This window comes from Xenopus laevis, chromosome 5L (assembly GCF_017654675.1).
Source record: "Xenopus laevis strain J_2021 chromosome 5L, Xenopus_laevis_v10.1, whole genome shotgun sequence".
NCBI lineage: Eukaryota > Metazoa > Chordata > Amphibia > Anura > Pipidae > Xenopus > Xenopus laevis.
Genome location: NC_054379.1, coordinates 116867439 through 116889204, shown reverse-complemented (window position 1 = coordinate 116889204; position 21766 = coordinate 116867439). Strand labels below are relative to the sequence as shown.

The following is a 21766-nucleotide window of genomic DNA, read 5'->3' as shown; positions in this document are numbered from 1 at the left end:
TATAGATATGGTGTCAAAAGTATAACTTGCCATTATATACTTTTTAAAGAGCCCATTGGACTGGACCACTGCATGTATAACTTGCCACCATATACTTTTATAGAGCCTATTGGACTGGACCACTGCATGTACAACTTGCCATTATATACTTTTATAGAGCCTATTGGACTGGACCACTGCATGTACAACTTGCCATTATATACTTTTATAGAGCCTATTGGACTGGACCACTGCTGTAGTACTTTTTAAAACATCAATTTCCTTGAAATTTATAAGCATTTCCCAAACCTTTATATGAAACTTTATCCACTGGGTCATAAACAAAGGGGAAAAATGAAAGTGTAGTTAAGGCAATACTTTTAACTGCAACCCTTTATTGGGATTAATGCAACCTTTCACCTCAAGTGGTGGTGTTACTCTACATTAAAGTCCACATTAAGGTACAAAATAATGTCTATGTTTTGTATTACAGTGATGTAAAACGTTCCTGTTCTATGGCAGAGTAATAAAATAATTGTTGTCCATAAACAATATGATTCAAAATTATCTTGGCTGTCCCATGTATATTTAGCCTAGTCCTTGTTTTTTTAGAAACTACGGGGCCGATTCACTAACTTCGAGTGAAGGACTTTCGACTTCGACTACGACTTCGAATCGATGGATTCGAACTAAAAATCGTTCGACTATTCGATTATTCGATAGTCGAAGTACTGTCTCTTTAAGAAAAAACTTCGACCCCCTAGTTCGCCATCTAAAACCGAACTCAATGTTAGCCTATGGGGAAGGTCCCCATAGGCTTGCCTAAGTTTTTCTGGTCGAAGGATAATCCTTCGATTGTTTGATTAAAATCCTTCGAATCGTTCGATCGAAGGATTATTCCTTCGATCGAACGATCGAACTATTTGTGCTAAAATCCTTCAACTCCGATATTCATAGTTGAAGGATTTTAATTCCCAGTCGAATATCGAGAGTTAATTAACCCTAGATATTCGACCCTTGGTCAATCGGCCCCTACGTGTAACGCTAATTACTTAGGGGCCGATTCACCAAGGCTCGAATATCGAGGGTTAATTAATTAATTCATTTTTTACTTCGAATCCTTCACTCTAAGTTAGTGAATCGGCCCCTATATATTCTCATATAATGTAATATCATATAACTGCTTGGAAATACTGGAGCAGAAAAGTGATGATGAGTGAAATGTTTTTGCAGACATGGATTTGCACAAAAGAAAACACTGGAAAAAGTCAATTTACTTCAATTTATTTTGAACAACTATAAACGCTACAAAAAACACTCATTGGGGGAATGTAATAAAAGTTGCAAAGAGAAGAACAATTTGCACAAATAAGAATAAATATTCTTCCTTACACTGTTATTTCAGTCTGAATTTTGTTTGGATAGTTTGTGCAAAAGCACACATTTTCGCATTGCGAATAGTTCTTCTTTTACCGACTTTGATTACATTCCCCCAATTGACTTCATTGCATTTTGCAAACTTTTGCAGTTTCATTATTTTTAGCAGTTTTGTGACTGATGCGCTCAACACCAGTGCAGAGAATAGCAGGATAGCCGTATAGAGATGTATTCGCCAAACAAGGGAGAAACCTATTAAAATTTATTTATTCATTCATTGTTCAGTTGAACTGTTTCTAGCATCCTGATTTTTCTTTCATTCCATGGACAACCAGGTTGGGATGTAACAGGCCACAACTTTATTAACAAAATTGTTATTGAACTTTACATTTTACCAAAATAGCAATTTAAGACTAACAATATACAGAATATGATACATGAACATTATGAACACACCAAACGGAATGCTTGCCCACTGTAAAAACACCACCAACTGGGCTACCAGCCACCTGTTGTGAGAGTGATAGGTGGGCAAGTGGGAGCTGGCAACCAGAAAACTACCTTTGTCCAAGGAGACCATAATCACCTTGGCAGACTTGTGCATAAAACTGGATCATGAGCTCCCACCCTGGGTATGCATTCCTCTGCAGCTGTGACAAAAACTTGACCCCTACTAAACTCCCAGCCCCCCCCCCATTACTTAACCTGAAGAACAGGGTCGGGTGGGTGATATGTTGCTTGTCCCCTGCTTTCCTGGAAAAGGCGGGTACTTACTTTCCTGTATCTCACTATCCCCTCATGCTGCTCCATCCCTTCCTCTCTAACTGCCTAACCTTAAGCTTTCATTGTTCCCACCTTCCTTTTCCTGACTATCCTTCAATCACTCACACAGTCAGGGCCCTTCTTTTTCAATAGGTTTGAGCCCGATCCTAATATGCACTATTTCAATGTGTGTTCATTGTTTGCAGAGTGTGCAAAATATCAAGCTACTAAGGTGTCTATGGATAGTGTTCCTTGTAGCAGATGTATGCACTTACACATACTCCCCCCCCCCCGGATGTAATAAAAAGCAAAAAATTTACCCAGTTGCAGTATATCATAGCAGTTAATAATGTATTTCATTTGAAACAGGTAACAGGATACCATATACCCAAAATCTGCAGCAGTTCAGGGCACTCTGTTTAGAGGGATTACAGTCTAAAATGCCCATAAACATTCTAGTCCCTAATCTATTTGATTTATGTAAAAATGCAGAACCATCAGGTGCCAAGGGCTGCAATTAAACATAAAAGGCACAATAAATAATGAGTAGATATTTTATAATTTTTACAAGTGCCAAAAGGGAATTCTAATACTTTAGAAACTACTTGGTTCTGTCATGTTGCAGCCTTGCTGTTCTGAAGTCACATATTAATCTTTTTTTTTCTCTGGAAGGTAAGTCAGAGTTTCCAGAACTAAATTATACAGTGTCATATTAAATAACCATTCCCAGGATTGTATCCCACCATGATATTTTATCAAAGTAGTAACTTATTCTGTCCATTTCTAAATATGGCAGTAAAGGACAAGTTAATCCTTGAAAGTCATGTTCCTAAGGATAAGACAATAAAGATGCTTGGAGGTTAGCATATAGAAAGCAATGATTAGTTAAGTGTTAATTGTCTACTTGAGCTTCTATATGGATATCTTAATTCTGCAGAGCAATAACCATAGCAAAAACCATCTCCCAAATGCACCCCCAGAAAGATAATGTTACAATAGATTCCTGCATAAATGTTTTCACTATAACAGGGGAATTTTGCAGTTTTTGTAAAAAGAGTAAAGATTATCATATGTATTTGCTTATGTGATTTACACATTGTATACTATACTTGTATTTTGATGAATTTTTCTTTTTTTTTTTATCCATGCAGAAACATCTTATACAGACTGGATGAAAAGACAACCCGGTTTTCAATTCTTCAAAACGCAAAAGATCTTTGCAATATGCAGAAGTCAAATGAAACACTTCTAGCAGCCTTGCAAGAGGTGTTGAACTGCGTTACCTCAGCTGAGCTGTATTTACAGGAAGGTCTTCATGTGTTTGAATCAGATAGGACTGAGCTATGAATGATCTCTGAGAGCATCCCAAATATGTCCCTTAAAAACACAAAGCTCACATCATTGGGGTTTTTTTCATGTGTGTATTTTCCAAGTGGAAAGAAGAGGAATAAAAGCATATAGCAGTATATGGAAATTCATCTTTACCAAATGCTTTTATGCCAAGGACAGGACTTAAAATAATATTTGCTTATTCATTCAAAAGTAAATTTAAAGGAATATAAGGAAAAATGTGAATCTCATTCTTGATGTCAGCGACAAGAATGTACTGGTTGTTTGAAAGCAAATAACTGATTAGATGTTATGTTACTAGATGAAGTTTTGGTGTTAGAAATGGCCTTGTGTGCAAGTGAAAAAAAATATTATGTTGTTGCAAATGTATTTGTAAATGAGAAGTAATTTAAGGATAATATTGTACTGCATTGGGATGCATTATCCAGAAACCCTTTAACCAGAAAGCTCCAAATTATGTGAAGGCCATCTCCCTTGGACTCCATTTTAACCAAATAATTCACTTTTGAAAAAAAAAAATGATTTCCTTGTTCTACGTAGTAAAAAAACAGTACCTTGTACTTGATCCCAACTGAGATATAATTAATTTTTATAGGAGGCAAAACAATCCATGGGCGTATTTAATATTTTAATGATGTTTAGCAGACATAAGGTATGGTGAACCACAGAAAGACCTGTTATCCAGGAAAACCCAGGTCTTGAGCATTCTGGATAACAGCTTCTATACTTGTACTATCGTGAGGGTATCTCAGGATACAAATGATATACTACTAATAAAAGACTGTCTTTATTTAAAGCAAAACTTTATACAGCTAAGAATATATTGGTTTTGCTAAATAGAATGAAATGAATTGTAAATGTACAGGTCCCTTGTATGGAATAAATGGGCATTTAGGAAGTTCCTCCCCCCCCCAAACCTAATGTCACCAGGGCATATTGTACTGTATTTATTAATAGTATCAAGAGTCAGGTATATTTTTTTCTACTTTTTGTTTTTATAAGGTTTATACTGTATGTTGCACTTAAGCAATTGGAGGAATTCATAGTAATCTTACTAACAAAGATGACCTCTGTGCACTGACATAAAAGTTCTGATACCATAGTTTAAACAGCAAGACATGTTTTTGACATTGAACTTTCTCAAAGATTATTTCTGTACCGATCATTTAACCGTCTTCAGCCAAAATGCTGGTTTAGATTCTGGAAAGCAACACTTAAAATCATAAAAAGTGGAATATTTAACCCGTTACTTTTTAATGAAGCGAAGGCATCAAAGGGCAAAGCATTTAAAGTCCATGCTATAGTTTTTTTTAGGTTTTTTTTGGTCTGCCTTATTTTGTCAATTTTGTTTTAAACATGTTATCTATGTTACATACTGTTATGCATTTTTCTGTCATTAAAATGTGTTAAAAACTTAATTAATCTGTTGGTCCTTCATACCACTTCATAAATGTTACTGATATTTTATTTGTGTATGAGTTCACAGTAAATAGACAACATATTTCTCTCACACACAAATAAAACTAGAAACAAACAGAGTAGTGTAATAAATGCTTTTAAAGAAAAACTAAAGCTTAACTAAAGAAGTAGGCTAGAAATGTTGTACATTATGTTTTGGGCTTAGTGATGTGCGGGTCAGGGTTGATGTGCGCTGACCCGCCCCGCCGATGACGTCACAATGACGTCACAAAAGGGGTGGGGCGAGCAGACGTGAGACTATGAAACCGGAAGTCGGAAGCCTGCATTTGAAGGTGGCGGGTGGGGAGAGCAGGAGAAGAGCTCAACCCGCACCCACCTGCCACCCATGAGGAGCAGTGCGAGGTCGACCCGAACCCGCCAGACCCACGGGTCCCTCGGGTATCAGGTCGGCCCGCACATCACTAAGCTGTAAGTATCAATCACATACACATCTTATAACTAAAGTATTTGTAATGAAAACATTTGACTTTTTGGTGTATCACAGGCACAATCATAAGATTGATTAATAAATGTAGAGGGAAAAATGTCCCAACAATAGTAATAATCAAACTAAACTTACTAACTGGCATGTAGAACAATGTGTAAATCAACCCATTAAGAATCAAGAAGGCAAGGGTGGTAGGTCCAGAGTAGAGGCTAGGGGGCATGTAGAATAACTTTATCACATAACTTAGCCCTGTAAAACCTAGAGTAACCAAGCTCATCTATGGAAGCTAAGCCAAACTAGAGTATTCACAGGTAATTCTGGCTTTTATGGTGCATTTGATTCAAAATGCACACCATAATACACTATTAAACCTTGCTTTGTTCATATATAAAAACATTCCTGGGGAAAGAGGAGGATCAGTTGAGATTATAATTAAATGCCAAAACAATCTTCTCAGATAGCAAAAAAGCTATAACTAAATTGCTGGCTCCTCTTTGTGAAACCTCCACCAGCATCCCCAAAAGGTTTTTAATGTGGCGTACAGAAGCACCCAAATGACAATATGAATTTTCACGGGTGACACTCCGGCTGCTGCAATACAAGCACCTTGTTACATTCTGATGAATCCAAAATGAGTAAATACATGTTTCTATTGCAAACTACCAAATTGTCAAGCTATGCTGAGCATAGTGGTTTTTAATCATCAAAAAGCTTTACCCCATTATAGAAGCTACAGTATGTTCAATATATTGGTTTTTTTATGACATTTATAAATATTGTCACAAAGCATGCATTTTACCCCATTATATGCCCCACATCTTGTAATGTATAAACATAAAACATCCTAAATCTGAACATGTTGATGCCCAATATACATAGATTTACCAAACTATGTGGTGTACAGTGGTACACAAATAAAAATAGTGTATATTAATTATCACGGTTGACACTCCAGCTGCTGCAATACAAGCACCCGGTGTGTGCATTATGTGCCATAAGACCCCCAACGGTACAGAGACCCTAGAAAACCATATATTTTTACACATTATGACGTATCCAAAATGGGTGAATACATCGTTCTACTGCAAACTATCAAACTGTAAAGCTATGCTGAATATAGCAGTTTTTGTGAAAATCATCAAAATGTTTTACCCCATTATAAACCCACATTTCATAACATATCAGCATAAAACATCCTAAATATGAACTCCAGAGGTCTATTGAATACTTTGATCAATATACCAAACTATGTGGTGCACAAAGATCCCCAAATGGATTTATAGTGGACAAAATTTACATGGGCAAAACAAAGTAACAAAGAACAGTGAGAAATGCAAAATAATCACTAAAATCCAATAAAACCACAAAAACCAGCATTCAGAATTATAGTTTGAATATTTTAGCTTTGTCAAATAGGTTTTACGAACAGAAAAAAAGCGAACACCATCTATGCAGAGATGAAAATGCAATATATATGGATAAAATGCAACAAATTGCCATATAATCACTGAAATAATTTACAAAAGGTGCTGCGCAGTACGGGTTGCGGATACACTATTTGCAAAAACTGCATGTTATTTGCATGTGTATTTGCAAGTGTATGTCAGTGCTGTGAATGTGTTAAGCCACCTGTTCCCCAAAAATGTATGTGGGTGTCTAAGTAAGTGTGAATGTGTAAAAGTGTTTATCAGTGTAATAAGTGTGTGTTTGTGTGTCTAAGTGTAACACTAACACTAACCTAACCCTGTGCTGTTGGTCTAGGACGTGCAGGCAGCAGCAAGGCACATATAATTTTATGCACAGTATATAGATTCTAGATGCCACAGAACATAGATGTTCTGTGGCACGTAAAGGGTTAATACATATCTTAAAAACTAAAACAAATCACAAAGCTTTGCAGCTAACGAATTAAAACGTTATACAGAAATAGAACATGGCAACAGCAACTAATACATATTTTAATCCTGAACTGGGGACATGTGGAGTCTATCTGACTCATTAGCTCCGTCCTTTAAAGGGGTAGTTTACCTTTAAACTAACTTTTGGTATGTTATAGAATGACTAATTCTAAGCAACTTTTCAACTGGCCTTCACTTTTTAATTTGTATAGTTTTTTAAATTATTTGCTTTCTTCTTCTTACTCTTTCCAGTTTTCAATATGGGGTCACTGGCCCAATCTAAAAACAAATGTTCTATAAGGCTAAAAATATGTTATTGCTACTTTTTATTAATCTCTTTCTATTCAGACCTCTCCTATTCATATTCCAGGCTCTTATTCAAATCAATGCATGGTTGCTAGGGTAATATGGACCCTAACTACCAGATTGCTGAAATTACAAACTGGAGAGCTGCTGAATAAAAAGCTAAATAACTCAAAAACCCCAAATCATAAAAAATGAAAATCAATTGCAAATTGTCTCAGAATATCACTCCCTACAACATACTAAAAGTTAATTTAAAGATGAACAATAAAGTGTGGTCACAGTTCCACACTTTACTTCAGACTGGATATATAGTGGGACATTCACTAAGAATCGTAGTTGTGCTGGCGTCCACTTCGCCAGGCATATTTTCGCCAGCACTCCGCAAATTCACTAAAATCCAAAGTTGCGCTCAGGGGTAGCATAAGTTTGCGAAGTTGCTCTAGCGTTGATTCGTCAAGCAAAGCGAAGTTACGCTAGCGATGGTTAATTTGCATACAGCGCCAAATTCAAATTTCAATGGAAGTATTCGTAGCAGCACTACACAAGCCTGGGAAACCTTCAAAACATCAAATAACATTTTTATTTTGCCCTACACATGTGCCCACTGTATAGTTAAGTTGCCATGAGTTAGGAAATGTAGGGTGGAAGGAGGGGAGCCCCAAAAAAATTTTTGATCTTTTTCACCCATGAAGCAATCCCTATCTACTCTATTGCGCTTCGCCTGGTCTGAGGTGGCGAAGGAAGTCTGGCGTAAAAGTTAGCATTCTGAACAATGCACGTGTTAGTGAATTTGCGTAGTTACGTCCGTTGCGCAAATTTGGCAGGCGTAAGGGTGCGAAGTTACACTAGCGAAGTTACGCCAGCGTTAGGCATTTCGGCGCTTAGTGAATTTGCCCCATAGTTGCACAGTTCAGTCCTTTGCAATATGTTTCTTCCACAACAAAACTCTCCATACCCAATGTAGAGCTACTGCTGGTAGTTTCTCCCACAAAGAAGGCTCATACACAAAATCTCCCCTTACAAAGGGGGCCACACAATTGTGGCCCCCTTGTGGCTATTTTCCAATATCCTACTGCACCTTTGGTGGATCACTCACCATAGGTTCATAGCAGCTTGGTAGGGAACAGAGTGTGCTGGAACACAAGGCTTTTCCTCAAAGCCAAACTCAGCACAGGCTATTACAAAAGCGATTTGACGTGTTGGGAAACAGATCTAAAAGACTTTATTGATGAACAATCATTTTCAGCTATACAGTATATCTTTCTTTGATTAAAGGTGCTGATACAATCTTATACGATGGGAGCACGCCCCTTTCTTTTATGTTTATATGTAGATGTTGCCTGCTTGGGACAGCAGATTAAGGAGACAGCACCCCACATAGAACATTTGTTGTTTTCGGATAATTTGCATTCAACCCTTGGAGCATCGAACATTTGATTTTGACCTTTGGAGTATATGGACTTTGTTTTTTATGTGCATTATTTGGTTTCACACACAACTGCCTTTAACTAGTTAGTGCCCCTTTCTCTCATCTGCATATTCTATTACAGAATCCTACAGTCCTGTCAGTGTTCCTGAACAGTCTCTCACTCTGCCTCGCATCTGCAATATGAGCTTCTTTATAGCCTCTTCTGGCTCACCCCATAGAATTAGCTCCAAACCCAGGCTCTCTTTGGGCCCTTCTCTTTTCCCAGATGTGCTCTGGGCTTTCTTCATTATTTATGTTTTTTGCATTATCAGCCTTCCCATTATTGTTTCTGTTCTTTCACTTCTCAGTCTGTGACTTAAAACAGTGTCTAGTTTTCAACAACCAGGTACTACTAATCTTCCCAAACTACTATCTAGTTGCACATGTAATTAAGCTCTAGCAACCAGATATTGTAGCAGTTTCATTGTCAAGCATGAGGAGTGTAGGACAAAAAAGTCAAGAAACGAAAAAAAAACCTACAGTTAACTTGGCTGAAAAGACATTGTCTACATCAGTACAGTCCAACTTCTGTGGTACCGAAGGCCAGAATTTTTCAGACCTACGTGGTATTGGGCCGATCATGGATGCCCATGTTGATAACTCCCCCTTTTTTAAACCACACCCACTTTAAAGACATACCTTTAAATCTATATGCCTCATCTTCCCCCGTGGGTAGCGCAGCAACCCCCAGCACATAATTAAATACCTTGGGAATCACCTAACTTAATTTCCAAATGATGACAAGCCCCCACCAGTTTCACCTCCCACAGGTAGATCAGGCAGATATGGCACACACAAGCACAGTAGGGCAGACAGAGTATGGCACACACATGTAGAGTTAAACAGGTAGAGTATTGCACACACAGGCAGAATATGGCACACACAGGTAGAGTAGGACAGACAGTTTATGGAACACACAGGCTGAGTATGCCACACACAAGTAGAGTAGGATAGGCAGAGTATTGTACACACAGGCAGAGCAGAATAGGCAGAGTAAGAAGCCCATAGAGCGACCCTTAGACAGGTGAAGCGGAGAGGGGCATGACTGAGGGATGAGTAGGCTTTAGTGGGGGTAAAATTGCATGGCATTGTGGGGATTGTAGTAAGGGACATGGAAGACTTAAGGTAAGGAGCTGAGGTGATAAATAGGAGGGAGAAAAGCAGGAATTCATTCCTACCTTGGTGATGACACAGGTAACAGTGTTTCCCTCCCGCCCAAGAAATGGGAGGGTTGAAAGATAAGGCGCAGCTGTGGCATAGTGGGGGCTGCCCTACTGGGTAGCCAAAAGGGATAAGGTGAGATTGGTCTGGGGCTAGGCTTAGGGGCAAGGAGGCACAGCAGGCATGGAAATAAGTGATGGAGGTTTAGCCTTAGGCTGGAGAACGGGTTGGTTAACAGGAATACTGTAAGTTATGCAAGCTATTGATAAATGTTATATGCAGCCTTCAGCGGCTTGGTTTCACACATGTCATGTTACTCATTTTGGTATATGCAGCCTTCAGTGGCTACTGTTTTACACATGTCAAAATGTTACTCATTTGTTTTAAAGTAATTGATGGTTTTTTGGTTTGGTGGATAATTTGGCATAAGCTTGAATAAGGTTATGGAATAAATTAAGTTTTTCACCCAAAGTTATTGTATGAGTATTTATGGGGGGAAGGAAGGTAGAGTATGGCACACACAGGTAGGTTAGCGCAGGCAGAGCATGGTAAGAGACAAGGAAACCTATCAGGACCACTCTAAAGTGAACAGTGAGACAATGCCAGTGCTTCACCTACAATCTGCATGAGGTGTGAACATCTGAACAATGTGGGCACTGACAGTCTGTGGTGTGATCAATGCAGGATATTACAGGTGTGAACAATACATGGATTTGATCTCAGTTCTGATATCTATTGAAGATTATACAAATGTAACACTAATTTGGGCTAGGCAGACCAAAAGTAGTAAATGTCCAGCTAGTGATAGGTGCATGGGTTAAATTTGGATTATTTGGATTAAATGGGTCTATGGGAGATGGCCATTCCGTAATTCGGAGCATTCTGGATAACGGGTTTCCAGATAACGGATATAAATAAATGTATATTTAATTTTGCTAAATGTATTATTTTATACTTCTCAGTTTATGAACAATGACATAGTGTTAATAAAGGTGTATTATTATTATATGGAATTGAATAATAGTTCTAAATCATGTACAGGTAATGCATTTTGCTATATAATGGCATTTGCATAAATATGCTTGTGTAGCCATATGCTTCAACAGATAACATTCCCATTCCTTTTATTTTAACACACCGATTAGGATTTTTTTTACCTTAATCATTTTCACAGCTCCATTAAATTGTACATTTCCTAAAAGATTGGATGATTGCAAAATAAATATGCCATTTAGGACTTATTTTTTGTGCAAGGTCCTTGTTGATTTTTACTCCAGGGGAAAAAAAAAAAATTATACGTATATCTGGTGAACGCAGATATACGTATACCCCCAAAAAAGACAATGTTTTGGGGTCCCAGGAAAGAAGGCATGTATAGATGTAAAGGTTGTGCCCAGTGTCGATATGTACTTACGGGTCCTGTATTTGATCATCCCCATAGGGATCAGAAATATCAAATTAGGGGTTACAACACATGTGATACCAATTTTGCTGTATACATGCTGGTGTGTCCATGTGGGTTGGTCTATGTTGGGGAAACCACCCAAAAGGTTAAGGATAGGTTTTCCCAACATAGATCAACTATACATACAGGTAACAGGTCATTGTCAGTTTCTAGACATTGTTTAGAACAGGGACATACATCTGACGAGTTGAAATTCAGAGTTATCCAACACGTTCCACCCCTGAAGAGAGGAGGAGATCGTGCTTTAGCACTAAAAAGGGCAGAAGTCAAATGGATTGACAGGTTAGGTACCCTTAGTCCACAGGGTCTAAATCGTGATTTTGATCTGCATTTATTTTTGTAAGTATTATTTTTGCAAGCAGGTATGCTTCTTGTAACTGATTTTTGCAAGTATTATTTTTTGGATTTTTTTGGATTTTTTGAATTTTTTTGTATCTTTTTGTATTTTTCTGTATTTATTTTTTGTAAATAATTTTGTAATTCTCTATTTACACCAACAGTCCGATATGTTTAGGTGATTATGATTATTTGGTATAGTGGAAAATGGCCATGTAATCTGCTGTTATGAGTACTTTTTCTCTTAGCTGTAACTATGGACTCTGGATAGCAACGGAAGGGTGGAGATATGTGGTCACTGACGTGCAGATCCGTCCCTAATGTGAGGAAGCGTCATCACAGTTACTTACCACGTGTGCTCCGCCCGACAAGGAAGTAAACTGTTTGTGCAATGGAGTCCTACACGATACTACACGATACATACGCTTGAGAAAGGGAACTGCTGCTTCCCGAAACGTCGCGTGAGTGTGGATGAATTTAGCGTCTATGCTGGACTTCTAACAGATAAGTGTCTTGTCACAAATGACGCTACTACATATATATATATATATACAGTATCTATATATATATTAAGTTTTAGAAAAATAACCGCACTCACAGGTCTTGTGAAAAATGAAAAGTGGATTTATTCAATGTTTCGGGCCCTACTCATTTTTCGCAAGACCTGTGAGTGCGGTTGTTTTTCCAAAACTTAATATGTTGCAACAATTTTACCAGCACCCAGGCATTTTTCCTTATGTTTTAAGAGTGCACCAGGAGAGGACTTTGTTTAACCTGTTCCCTCTGCTGCTTCTGTTTATTTTAACCTGTTCTTCATTTGCCACTATACCTATCCCTTGCAATTTATATTTCAGCACATTGAGCGCGTACCCAGTCTGCAGTAATATGTGGGTTAAGATTAAAGTATGCCCTTCAGAACCCGATCGCACGTTTCCCTTGGACCGATGGATTTTTTGCCTTAGAATGCAGACTATGACACTGTCTGAACCTAAGCGTTACTTTGCCAATAATAGCATGCCTAAACGGTAAGACAAGCAGACCTCATATGGCTTGAAACTCAGGTATGGCACAGCAGACACCGAAAGGCTTGACAGTTAGTGCAGGGAGCTGCACGCTCTGTCGCCGCACAGGCTCTGATGTCCTGATGTCCCCAATTGCTAGATCACGGTGCATTAGAAACAGACAGGCACACTGAACTCAGTTGCGCACCGAAGCGCACACCCACCTCTATACTGTATTATGATTGGACCATGAGGCCCCTAGGAGGTTCCGGATTGGATCCTGGGTAAAGGTATACGATGTGGCTTTTCATTTGGCACGGTGGCTCTTTTTCGGTTTCTTGAGCAATATATCTGCTCTAGTTTTTCAATTCCCTGATACTTCATGTTCCGTTTCAACTTGTCCGCCTTGCCCACCTATGTTTAAATACTACACGAGTGGATTGACAGTCCCACTAGTTGCCTAGCAACTACTTTGAAGCCAAATAAACAGAATATTCTGTGGGTGGATGTTATTTCTGGTTGTTTGTCTGTGTACTCCTGACAAAGATCTCTGTGGGGAAAGGAAATGTTGAGTTTCCTCATATTTGTTGAGTTTCCTCATTTTTGATTCAAAACCATATCTGTGTATATATATATATCTATATATAGATATATATATATATATATAGATATATATATATATATATAGATATATATATATATATATATATAGATATATATATATATATATAAAAAAGCAGTGGTTGGTGGAACACACAACCATGAGTTCAAAAATGCCTGGGTGCCAGTCCTTAATAAACAACAAACATATCCTGGATTGACAGCACTCGCAGCCAAAACAAAAGTAGTAATGCAAAAAGTAAGGTTTATTTTAATCCAACGTTTCGGCTCCTTATTGGAACCTTCGTCAGGGAATAAGAACATAACAGTACACAAACGGATTTTTAAATCGTGTGAAAATGGCACCAAACATCTACAAACCTCGGGGACCACGATGGTAAGCGCACTCGCACCATCTTATGCGAATACAGTATCTACATGTTGGAATTTGAAGCAGCCCATATTTTGCCCAGTCTGGGAATAGAAATATTGACTTATTTCCGCTATATTGACAACCTCTTCCTGTTATGGACTGACTCTGAGGAGGCCCTATTGTCCTTTCATCAACATTTAAACGCGCTTCTATTTAATTGACTTTGAACTATGACAATAATAATATAGATTTCCTAGGTCTGAATATCTTTGTGATAGACTCACATATAGGAACCAGATTGTTCACAGACTGGAATTTGATCCTGCATGCTGGCAGCAACCATCCACCTGCCACAATTAGAGGAATACCCTATTCGCAATTTCTACGTGTCATAAGGAATAACAGCTCAAGGGAAACTGCCACGTTTCAATTACAGGAAATGTTTGATAGATTCCTTGAGAGAGGATACTCTGAGGAATTGCTTTACCAACAACTTGATACCCAATCAAAACTGTTGACCAAGAAACAAACTATGAAGGGTCCTGTCACTCCGCTAATTTTCACCACCACTTTCAAAGCAGCATCTCATTACTTAGCCGCACATGTTAACAAACATTGGCCGATGCTAAACATGAACGAATCTCTATCGTTACACTTGGCTCCCAAACCAATGATGGGCTACAAGAGGGATGGAAGTTTAAGAGACCTATTAATGCGTACTGACTTCATGAAAACAGGTAACACAGACAAAACTGGTTAACTCAGCAGAAAAAAACTGGGTTGTTTTAAATGCTCAGATTGTGTGACCTGCAGATGCCTACAGAAGGGCAGACTTCCCTCATCCCCACACAGGAAAAAGATTCAAAATCAGGCACAGGCTAAGCTGCACCTCAAACTTTGTGGTCTACATTGCCCCTGTGGTCTATATTATGTGGGCAAGACTTGTACTACTCTAAAGGAAAGAATAGGCAACCATAGGTCAGCCATCAGTAAGGCCTTGAGAGAAGGAAAGGCCCTTCAACCCGTCACTAAACACTTCCTACTGAAATTACATTCATTACCCACCTTTAAGTGTATGGCAATCGACCACCAACCCCCCTTGGATATGGGTGGCAATCGGGACCAGGCCCTACTCCAAAGGGAATCAAGATGGATTTGTACATTGGACATTGGATGTTTTATTTGATACAATGTACATGACTTGTTGATTTCTATGTGTGCTAATCAATGACTTCCTCTTTCCACCAACTGACTTTATTGCAACATTATTGATATTATGTTGCTTAAATACCAATATATGCTATGTTTCTCTCTTTCTCTGCTCAAGGTCCCAACCCAGTGCAGTTTTTAACAGTTCACATTGTTTTTACATTGGTGGTTTCACTTATTTGAATGTTTATGGGCATGTATGGGCACCATATACTGTGCGTGGGTCGTAGGAATACCACAGTAACCTAATTGATAAATAAGAAGTGGGGTGATCATCCATCCTAACACTTGTGGTCTCTGGCTAATCCCCTAAATAGTACTTGGTAGACGGAGTACAAATAAGTACCCAGTCCTGTTATGTGGCTTTGTGTGCAAGTGAAAAAATGCAGGGTTTAGCTGTATTAAGCCCTAGGCACCCGCTCTCCGCTGCCATAGGGGTAACTATGTGGTCAGATTCAGTTCACTGCCCGCTTGAATTAGTAGCCAGTGTTCCTTACAATACAAGTGACACCCCGGTCCCAATAGCGTCAATATGTATTCAGCACAATAGAATAGCCTGCAAATTGGGCTAAGAAACGCTGGGACAGGGATAGAGTAAGCGGTTTGCTAGGCAACGCATACCTGCGCCTATTCACTGAACAGTTCGGCTCAAAGGGAAGTTCCAGTCCACCGATTACAGGCCTGAAGGACGGGTCACATAGCCTACATTATGGGGATTTCTAAAGTTTGCCTGTAATAATCCTGCGAGTGCTGTCAATCCAGGATATATATATACATGTATAGGGGCCTCACTATCTAACTTGACTAAATGAATAAATTCAAAGTTCTTTACAGGGGACCCGTCACCCAAATAAAAAGATTCCAAATCCTATTTTATCATGTTAGTCAAGCAAAATCAACTTTAATTACACTGGGAATTCATAATTATAGCAAGCAGACAGGAGCCATTTTGTGGACACTGTTATTAAGACAAGCCTTGCATCATCTCAGAATCTTGTTTGTTCACCAGAATGGGGGACCTGATGTCCATCTCCATGTCCTGGCTACACAATTAAATGGTTAAAGGAAAACTATACCCCCCAAACAATGTAGGTCTCTATTAAAAGATACTGAGTAAAACAGCTCATGTGTAAAACCCTGCTTCATGTAAATGAACCATTATCATAATAATATCCTTTTTTAGTAGTATGTGCCATTGGGTTATCATAAATAGAAAATTTCCATTTTAAAAAATAAATGTCAAAACAAACACAGTCTCTATAATCATCAGTGCACTTAGGATACTGTCCCTTTAAATAGTAATACTCACTCCAAAGTCTCTTTGGATGCTTCGCACAGAACCTTCAGGCGAGTCCAGCACTTGCAGCCATGCAGTGCAACTCCAGCCCTTTTGGATACTCAGATGGGAATCTCCTGCTGCATTTGAGTAGATTGTGACTGTGTGTTTGATTCGCTATCTTTGTGTGGCCTACTACAATACACAGAGGGTTTACTTAACTTTGAGAAACAATTCCCAAGTTAAAACTGTTGACATTGTTAAAAAATAAATACAAACTAATGACACAGTGAGTAAAGAGAGTAAAGAAAGTTTGCAGTCTATATTAATATTTAAATGCAGTGTTTGCAGTTTAAGAAGAAGACTGAGAAGATGCTTTATGTCATTTGCATAATTTAAATGCATGCTTATTATTTTGGATGCTTTTCTTTCTGCCCCAGTAGTTTGATAAAAAAAAGAAAGGAAAAAAAGAATAGATTACATGGTAAAGAATTCTAATAGACCTTCCAGATATATAGCACCTTATTAAATTTTAATGTGGACGCGAATACTAGAAGGTCAGAAAATGTCTTTGAAAGTCTGCCAGGTCCCTTTTGATAACTCATTCTGGTTTTAAAAAGGAAGTTCCTCATTAGAAAGAGCCTAACACTTATTAATTTATACTCTTGGGAGAGATTTTGAATATTAAGCAGTAGATATCTTCTTGAGCATTTATTAAATATTAGATACCATATGTCTCCATTCTTTGTTCTCATTTATTGATCATAGCAAATGAATCAGTGGCATAAAAGTAATAAAGTTCTATAATCAAATCCTAAATACTACCTACAGCACCAGACAATAACTTTATTGAGCTTTTCGTCGTCAAAATACTCTCCTAATTCCTCAAACAAAGCCTTCAAAAACAGTTTACAGGTGTTTCTACATATTCTATTTTTTTATTATTATTTTAACTTATTCCAAAAGCCTAATTTAAAGGGCCAGTAACACCAGAATTCTAAAGACTATTGTCTGCATTTAAATATAGTCAATATGAGTTCAGGCAGCTTAGTTACCATTAATTACAATGTACTGTTTTATTATTATTATTATCATTATATAGAATAATTTAAAGGGATACGGTCATAGGAAAAAAAAAATTTCAAAATGAATCAGTTAATAGAGCTGCTCCAGCAGAATTCTGCACTGAAATCCATTTCTCAAAAGAGCAAACAGATTTTTTTATATTCAATTTTGAAATCTGACATGGGGCTAGACATATTGTCAATTTCCCAGCTGCCCCAAGTCAAGTGACTTGTGCTCTGATAAACTTCAATCACTCTTTACTGCTGTACTGCAAGTTGGATTGATATCACTCCCTCCCTTCCCCACCCCCCCCCAGCAGCCAAACAAAAGAACAATGGGAAGGTAACCAGATAGCAGCTCTCTAACACAAGATAACAGCTGCCTGGTAGATCTAAGAACAACATCCAATAGTAAAAACCCATGTCCCACTGAGACACATTCAGTTACATTGAGAAGGAAAAACAGCAGACTGCCAGAAAGCATTTCTCTCCTAAAGTGCAGGCACAAGTCACATGACCAGGGGCAGCTGGGAAATTGACAAAATGTCTAGCCCCATGTCAGATTTCAAAATTGAATATAAAAAAATCTGTTTGCTCTTTTGAGAAATGGATTTCAGTGCAGAATTCTGCTGGAGTAGCACTATCAACTGATGCATTTTGAAAAAAACATGTTTTTCCATGAGAGTATCCCTTTAAACAATTTTGCTTAAAATGAAATCTATGGGAGATGGCCTTCCAGTTATTTGGAGCTTTCTCAGTATCGAGTCTCCAGATTAGAAATCGCAAACTTGTGGTTAAAATGTGAAGAAGAGGACAAAGCTTCTTGTGTAAACAAAAGAATGTTTCACTGCCGTTTAATCCACACTGCTAGATGGGTATAAATAAATTGCAGGTTCCCAATCATAAGTAGGGGCAAACAATATCAAAATTTAGATACATTTCTATATACTGATGCAAACAATATAGTTTTCATCTAATGCAGCCAGGCCTATTGTAAGGGGCCGATTCATCAATAGTCGAATATCGAGGGTTAATTAACCCTCGATATTCGACTGGGAACTAAAATCGTTCGACTTCGAATATCGAAGTCGAACGATTTTGCGCAAATCCTGCGATCGATCGATTCGAAGGATTTGAATCCAACGATCGAAGGTAAATCCTTCGAACAAAAAATCACAGGCAAGCCTATGGGGACCTTCCCCATAGGCTAACATTGACTTCGGTAGGTTTTATCTACCGAAGTAGGTGGTCGAAGTATTTTTTAAAGAGACAGTACTTCGATTATCGAATGGTCGAATAGTCGAACGATTTTTACTTCGAATCGTTCGAATCGTTCGAATTCGAACGAATTTAACCAATTCGATGGTCGAAGTACCCAAAAAATACTTCGAAATTCTACGTTTTTTACATTCGAATTCTTCACTCGAATTTTGTAAATCTGCCCCTAAATGTTACCCTGAAACAACCTTCAGGATAAGGGGGCCCACTGACCTGTGGCAAGACATAGGGAAGCAGAGCATAACAAGGGTAAGAAGGGAAGCCCACTCCCTCCACCTCCTTAAGCTTTTCTATGCTAAAGTGGGGCTTGGGCAATTCAAGTTCCAAAGAAGAGGCATGGTGAGGGTCAAGCATAGAGATGTGGTCTTACCTCATCAGTTGGTTCCAGGCAGTGGGATGAAAAGCAGCTTGCTATGTCCCACCATCCCTCCCTAAGATGTGAAGTTTTTGTTGTAATTATATTTGGTAAAGGGTCCCTTTCTTGGAGCTCCAATGGGAAATAAAACAGGATGTTTGACATGGAGCATAAGTAGCTTGGTAGGCACGGTGTCCCGGTGGGAATATAGTCTGCCTTAATTTAAGGCTGAGAGGGTGAAGGCATGATTCAGGTGTTGCATAGGGATTATGTTCAGTTCCCTTGGAGGCGAGTAAGGATTGTTGGTTAATGTAAATGTTTGTTATACAAACAGTTTGTTACAAGTTGTTAATGTTAGACATGCTAAGTGATAAATAATAACTGCTCCCTGCTCTTTCCAACAAAAGTGTCTGGGTGGATTTATTGGGTGAACAAAAAGGGGGGTTGTAGGTTGGTTGGGCTAAATAAGGGAGGGGGACAGGTGCAGTCTTGACACTACATTTGTAATGAAGAGTCCCCTGAAAGTCACCATGGATGCTTTTGTATGTTGTGGCTGTCATGCCCAAACTGCCAATTTTTGGATACTGGCAAATGCTAGAGGGGCTGCTGTAAGATGGCATTTGACAAGAACTATTTATTGAGCCTGTGGAGGCTATGTGGGCTTCTGTGTACTTAAAATGACAGGGCCTATATTAAATATCTGCTCATTTTAGCAGCATTAATTTTAATGTCTGGTTTAGTAATACCAGTTCCTTTTTATAGTTTGGCTTTGAGAAGCTTCTGTTGTGCTGTTACAAAACCCAGGTTGTATTAGATTCTACATCTATCTGAGATGGACTCATTTGATTGAGGTAACAAAAACATAGGGGTCATTAACATCCATCAGTACAAGAAGCAAAGTGCAAAGCAAAGAGTCTAGGTGACAGATGAGGTGGCTTAAACAAGGACACAAGCAGTTTAAAAAAAGGTTTTCCCCAAATCCTTGTCTAATAAAGTACTATTATAACAATTTTTGAATGCTGCCGTCCATAAAAGCAATCATGGCTAGTTAATTTGACAGTGTTGTGCTTCATGTAATGTATAAAGTGTTGTAGTAGCTGTGCCATCATTATTTTGCCCTAATTATTTATTCCTAATGTAATATATATCATACTGCCATGTTTTATTAATTGCATGCTCAACACATTGCTCAAATACTTTAAAAAATATTAATCAATAAATAAAGAAAAACAAAAACACATTTCCTCAGCCTGATCAGTGTTATAGTTTCCAGATAAACTGGAATAATTAATCTCAGGGTTGTAGGCAGCCAGTTAATATTCATGCATCATTTAGCAAAGAATTGCTTCCTCAAAACTTATTTAGTTTATAGTAATTATACATAAATTATATTAACTTTAATTTCATTTAAGCGTCCACATTCTGTGCAAATTGTGATGGTGAACTTCTCGTTTTCAAATTGCTTGATAATGAATAGCAAAGACAAAAGTGAATTGTTTAAAGGTGCGAGTTTTATTACATAAAAAATGGGGTTACTTCCAGTACTGCCTCCCTTTCATACATAGAGTATGTATGTTCTGTAGGAAGCAGTATGTACTGTATGTATGTATAATATGACTCACTGAAGGAAGGACTTGTACATAGTCTAGTGATGAGTAAATCTATCCTGATTCGCTTTGACAAAGAAATTGTGAAACTATGGGAAAATTCCCATTTTCCCATGTTAGCAATGTCTTAAAAACATGTCCATAATTTTAGACATTACCTATGGTCAACTGATAATAGTATCTACTACTACACTTAGGGGTCCATTTATTAAACCTCAAATTTTCCGCTTGGGGTTTTAAAGGGGAAAAAACTCAAATATTTAGAGATTTATCATACCCCAAAGCTGCTAAAAATCCGAAACCAAAAATAGGCCATCTTAAACCTGTCCAGGTCATGTAGAAGTCAATGTCCCTGAAGTTGTTTCTTGACATAGTGATCTGTGCCGAATAATCTCAAAAATTCTCAAATGCTCAAATCCCATTGGTTAATGTGGAAGTAGAAAGGAGGTAAACATGATGCACAATTTTGTCTACTGAGCAACTTTTTTTGTCTGAGTGAAACTGACTGCATGAACAATTTTTGGCGCCGTTTCACGAAAAATTTGGACTGGATGACGAAAAACATAGAAATTCGAAACAAAACTTAGAAATTTGCAGAGAAACCATAGTGCTCATCACTACCAAGGACTGATGATGAAAATTAGTATTTTACTTCTCCAAAACAGAGATAAGAAAGAATAGGGCTTTCAGTGTAGTATGGACGTATGTACTTGAGAGCTCTAGGTAGGCACCGGATTGTCAGGTTTTTAGTGATCAGCCCAAAACTCTCCCAAGGATTAAATAAACACACTACACACCCAAGTATGCACAAGTTGTTAATAAAGTGTCTGCATGGCTTGCTTGCTTGTCCTGTATGAAGAAGCCCTGAGAGTGATACTGTTGATGGCTGTTAAAAAAAGCAAAAAACTAAGGTGTAATGTAGAAGGAGGACTAAAAAGTATTCTTTGGAATTACTAAACCAAAGTTCCTCAACTAATGGTCTGCCATATTCTAGG

General features: G+C 38.1%; 1 protein-coding gene across 1 annotated transcript in view; it reads left to right on the top strand.

Annotated features, from left to right (window-relative positions):
• The window catches only part of naaladl2.L (N-acetylated alpha-linked acidic dipeptidase-like 2 L homeolog), a 338033-nt gene extending 334295 nt beyond the window's left edge, over positions 1 to 3738 (top strand). Inside the window, exon 15 of the mRNA XM_018263683.2 lies at positions 3270 to 3738. Within this exon, the coding sequence (XP_018119172.1) occupies positions 3270 to 3465 (196 nt within the window). The 3' untranslated portion in view covers positions 3466 to 3738. The remainder of the gene's footprint in view (positions 1 to 3269) is intronic.
• Positions 3739 to 21766: the final 18028 nt, after the last annotated feature.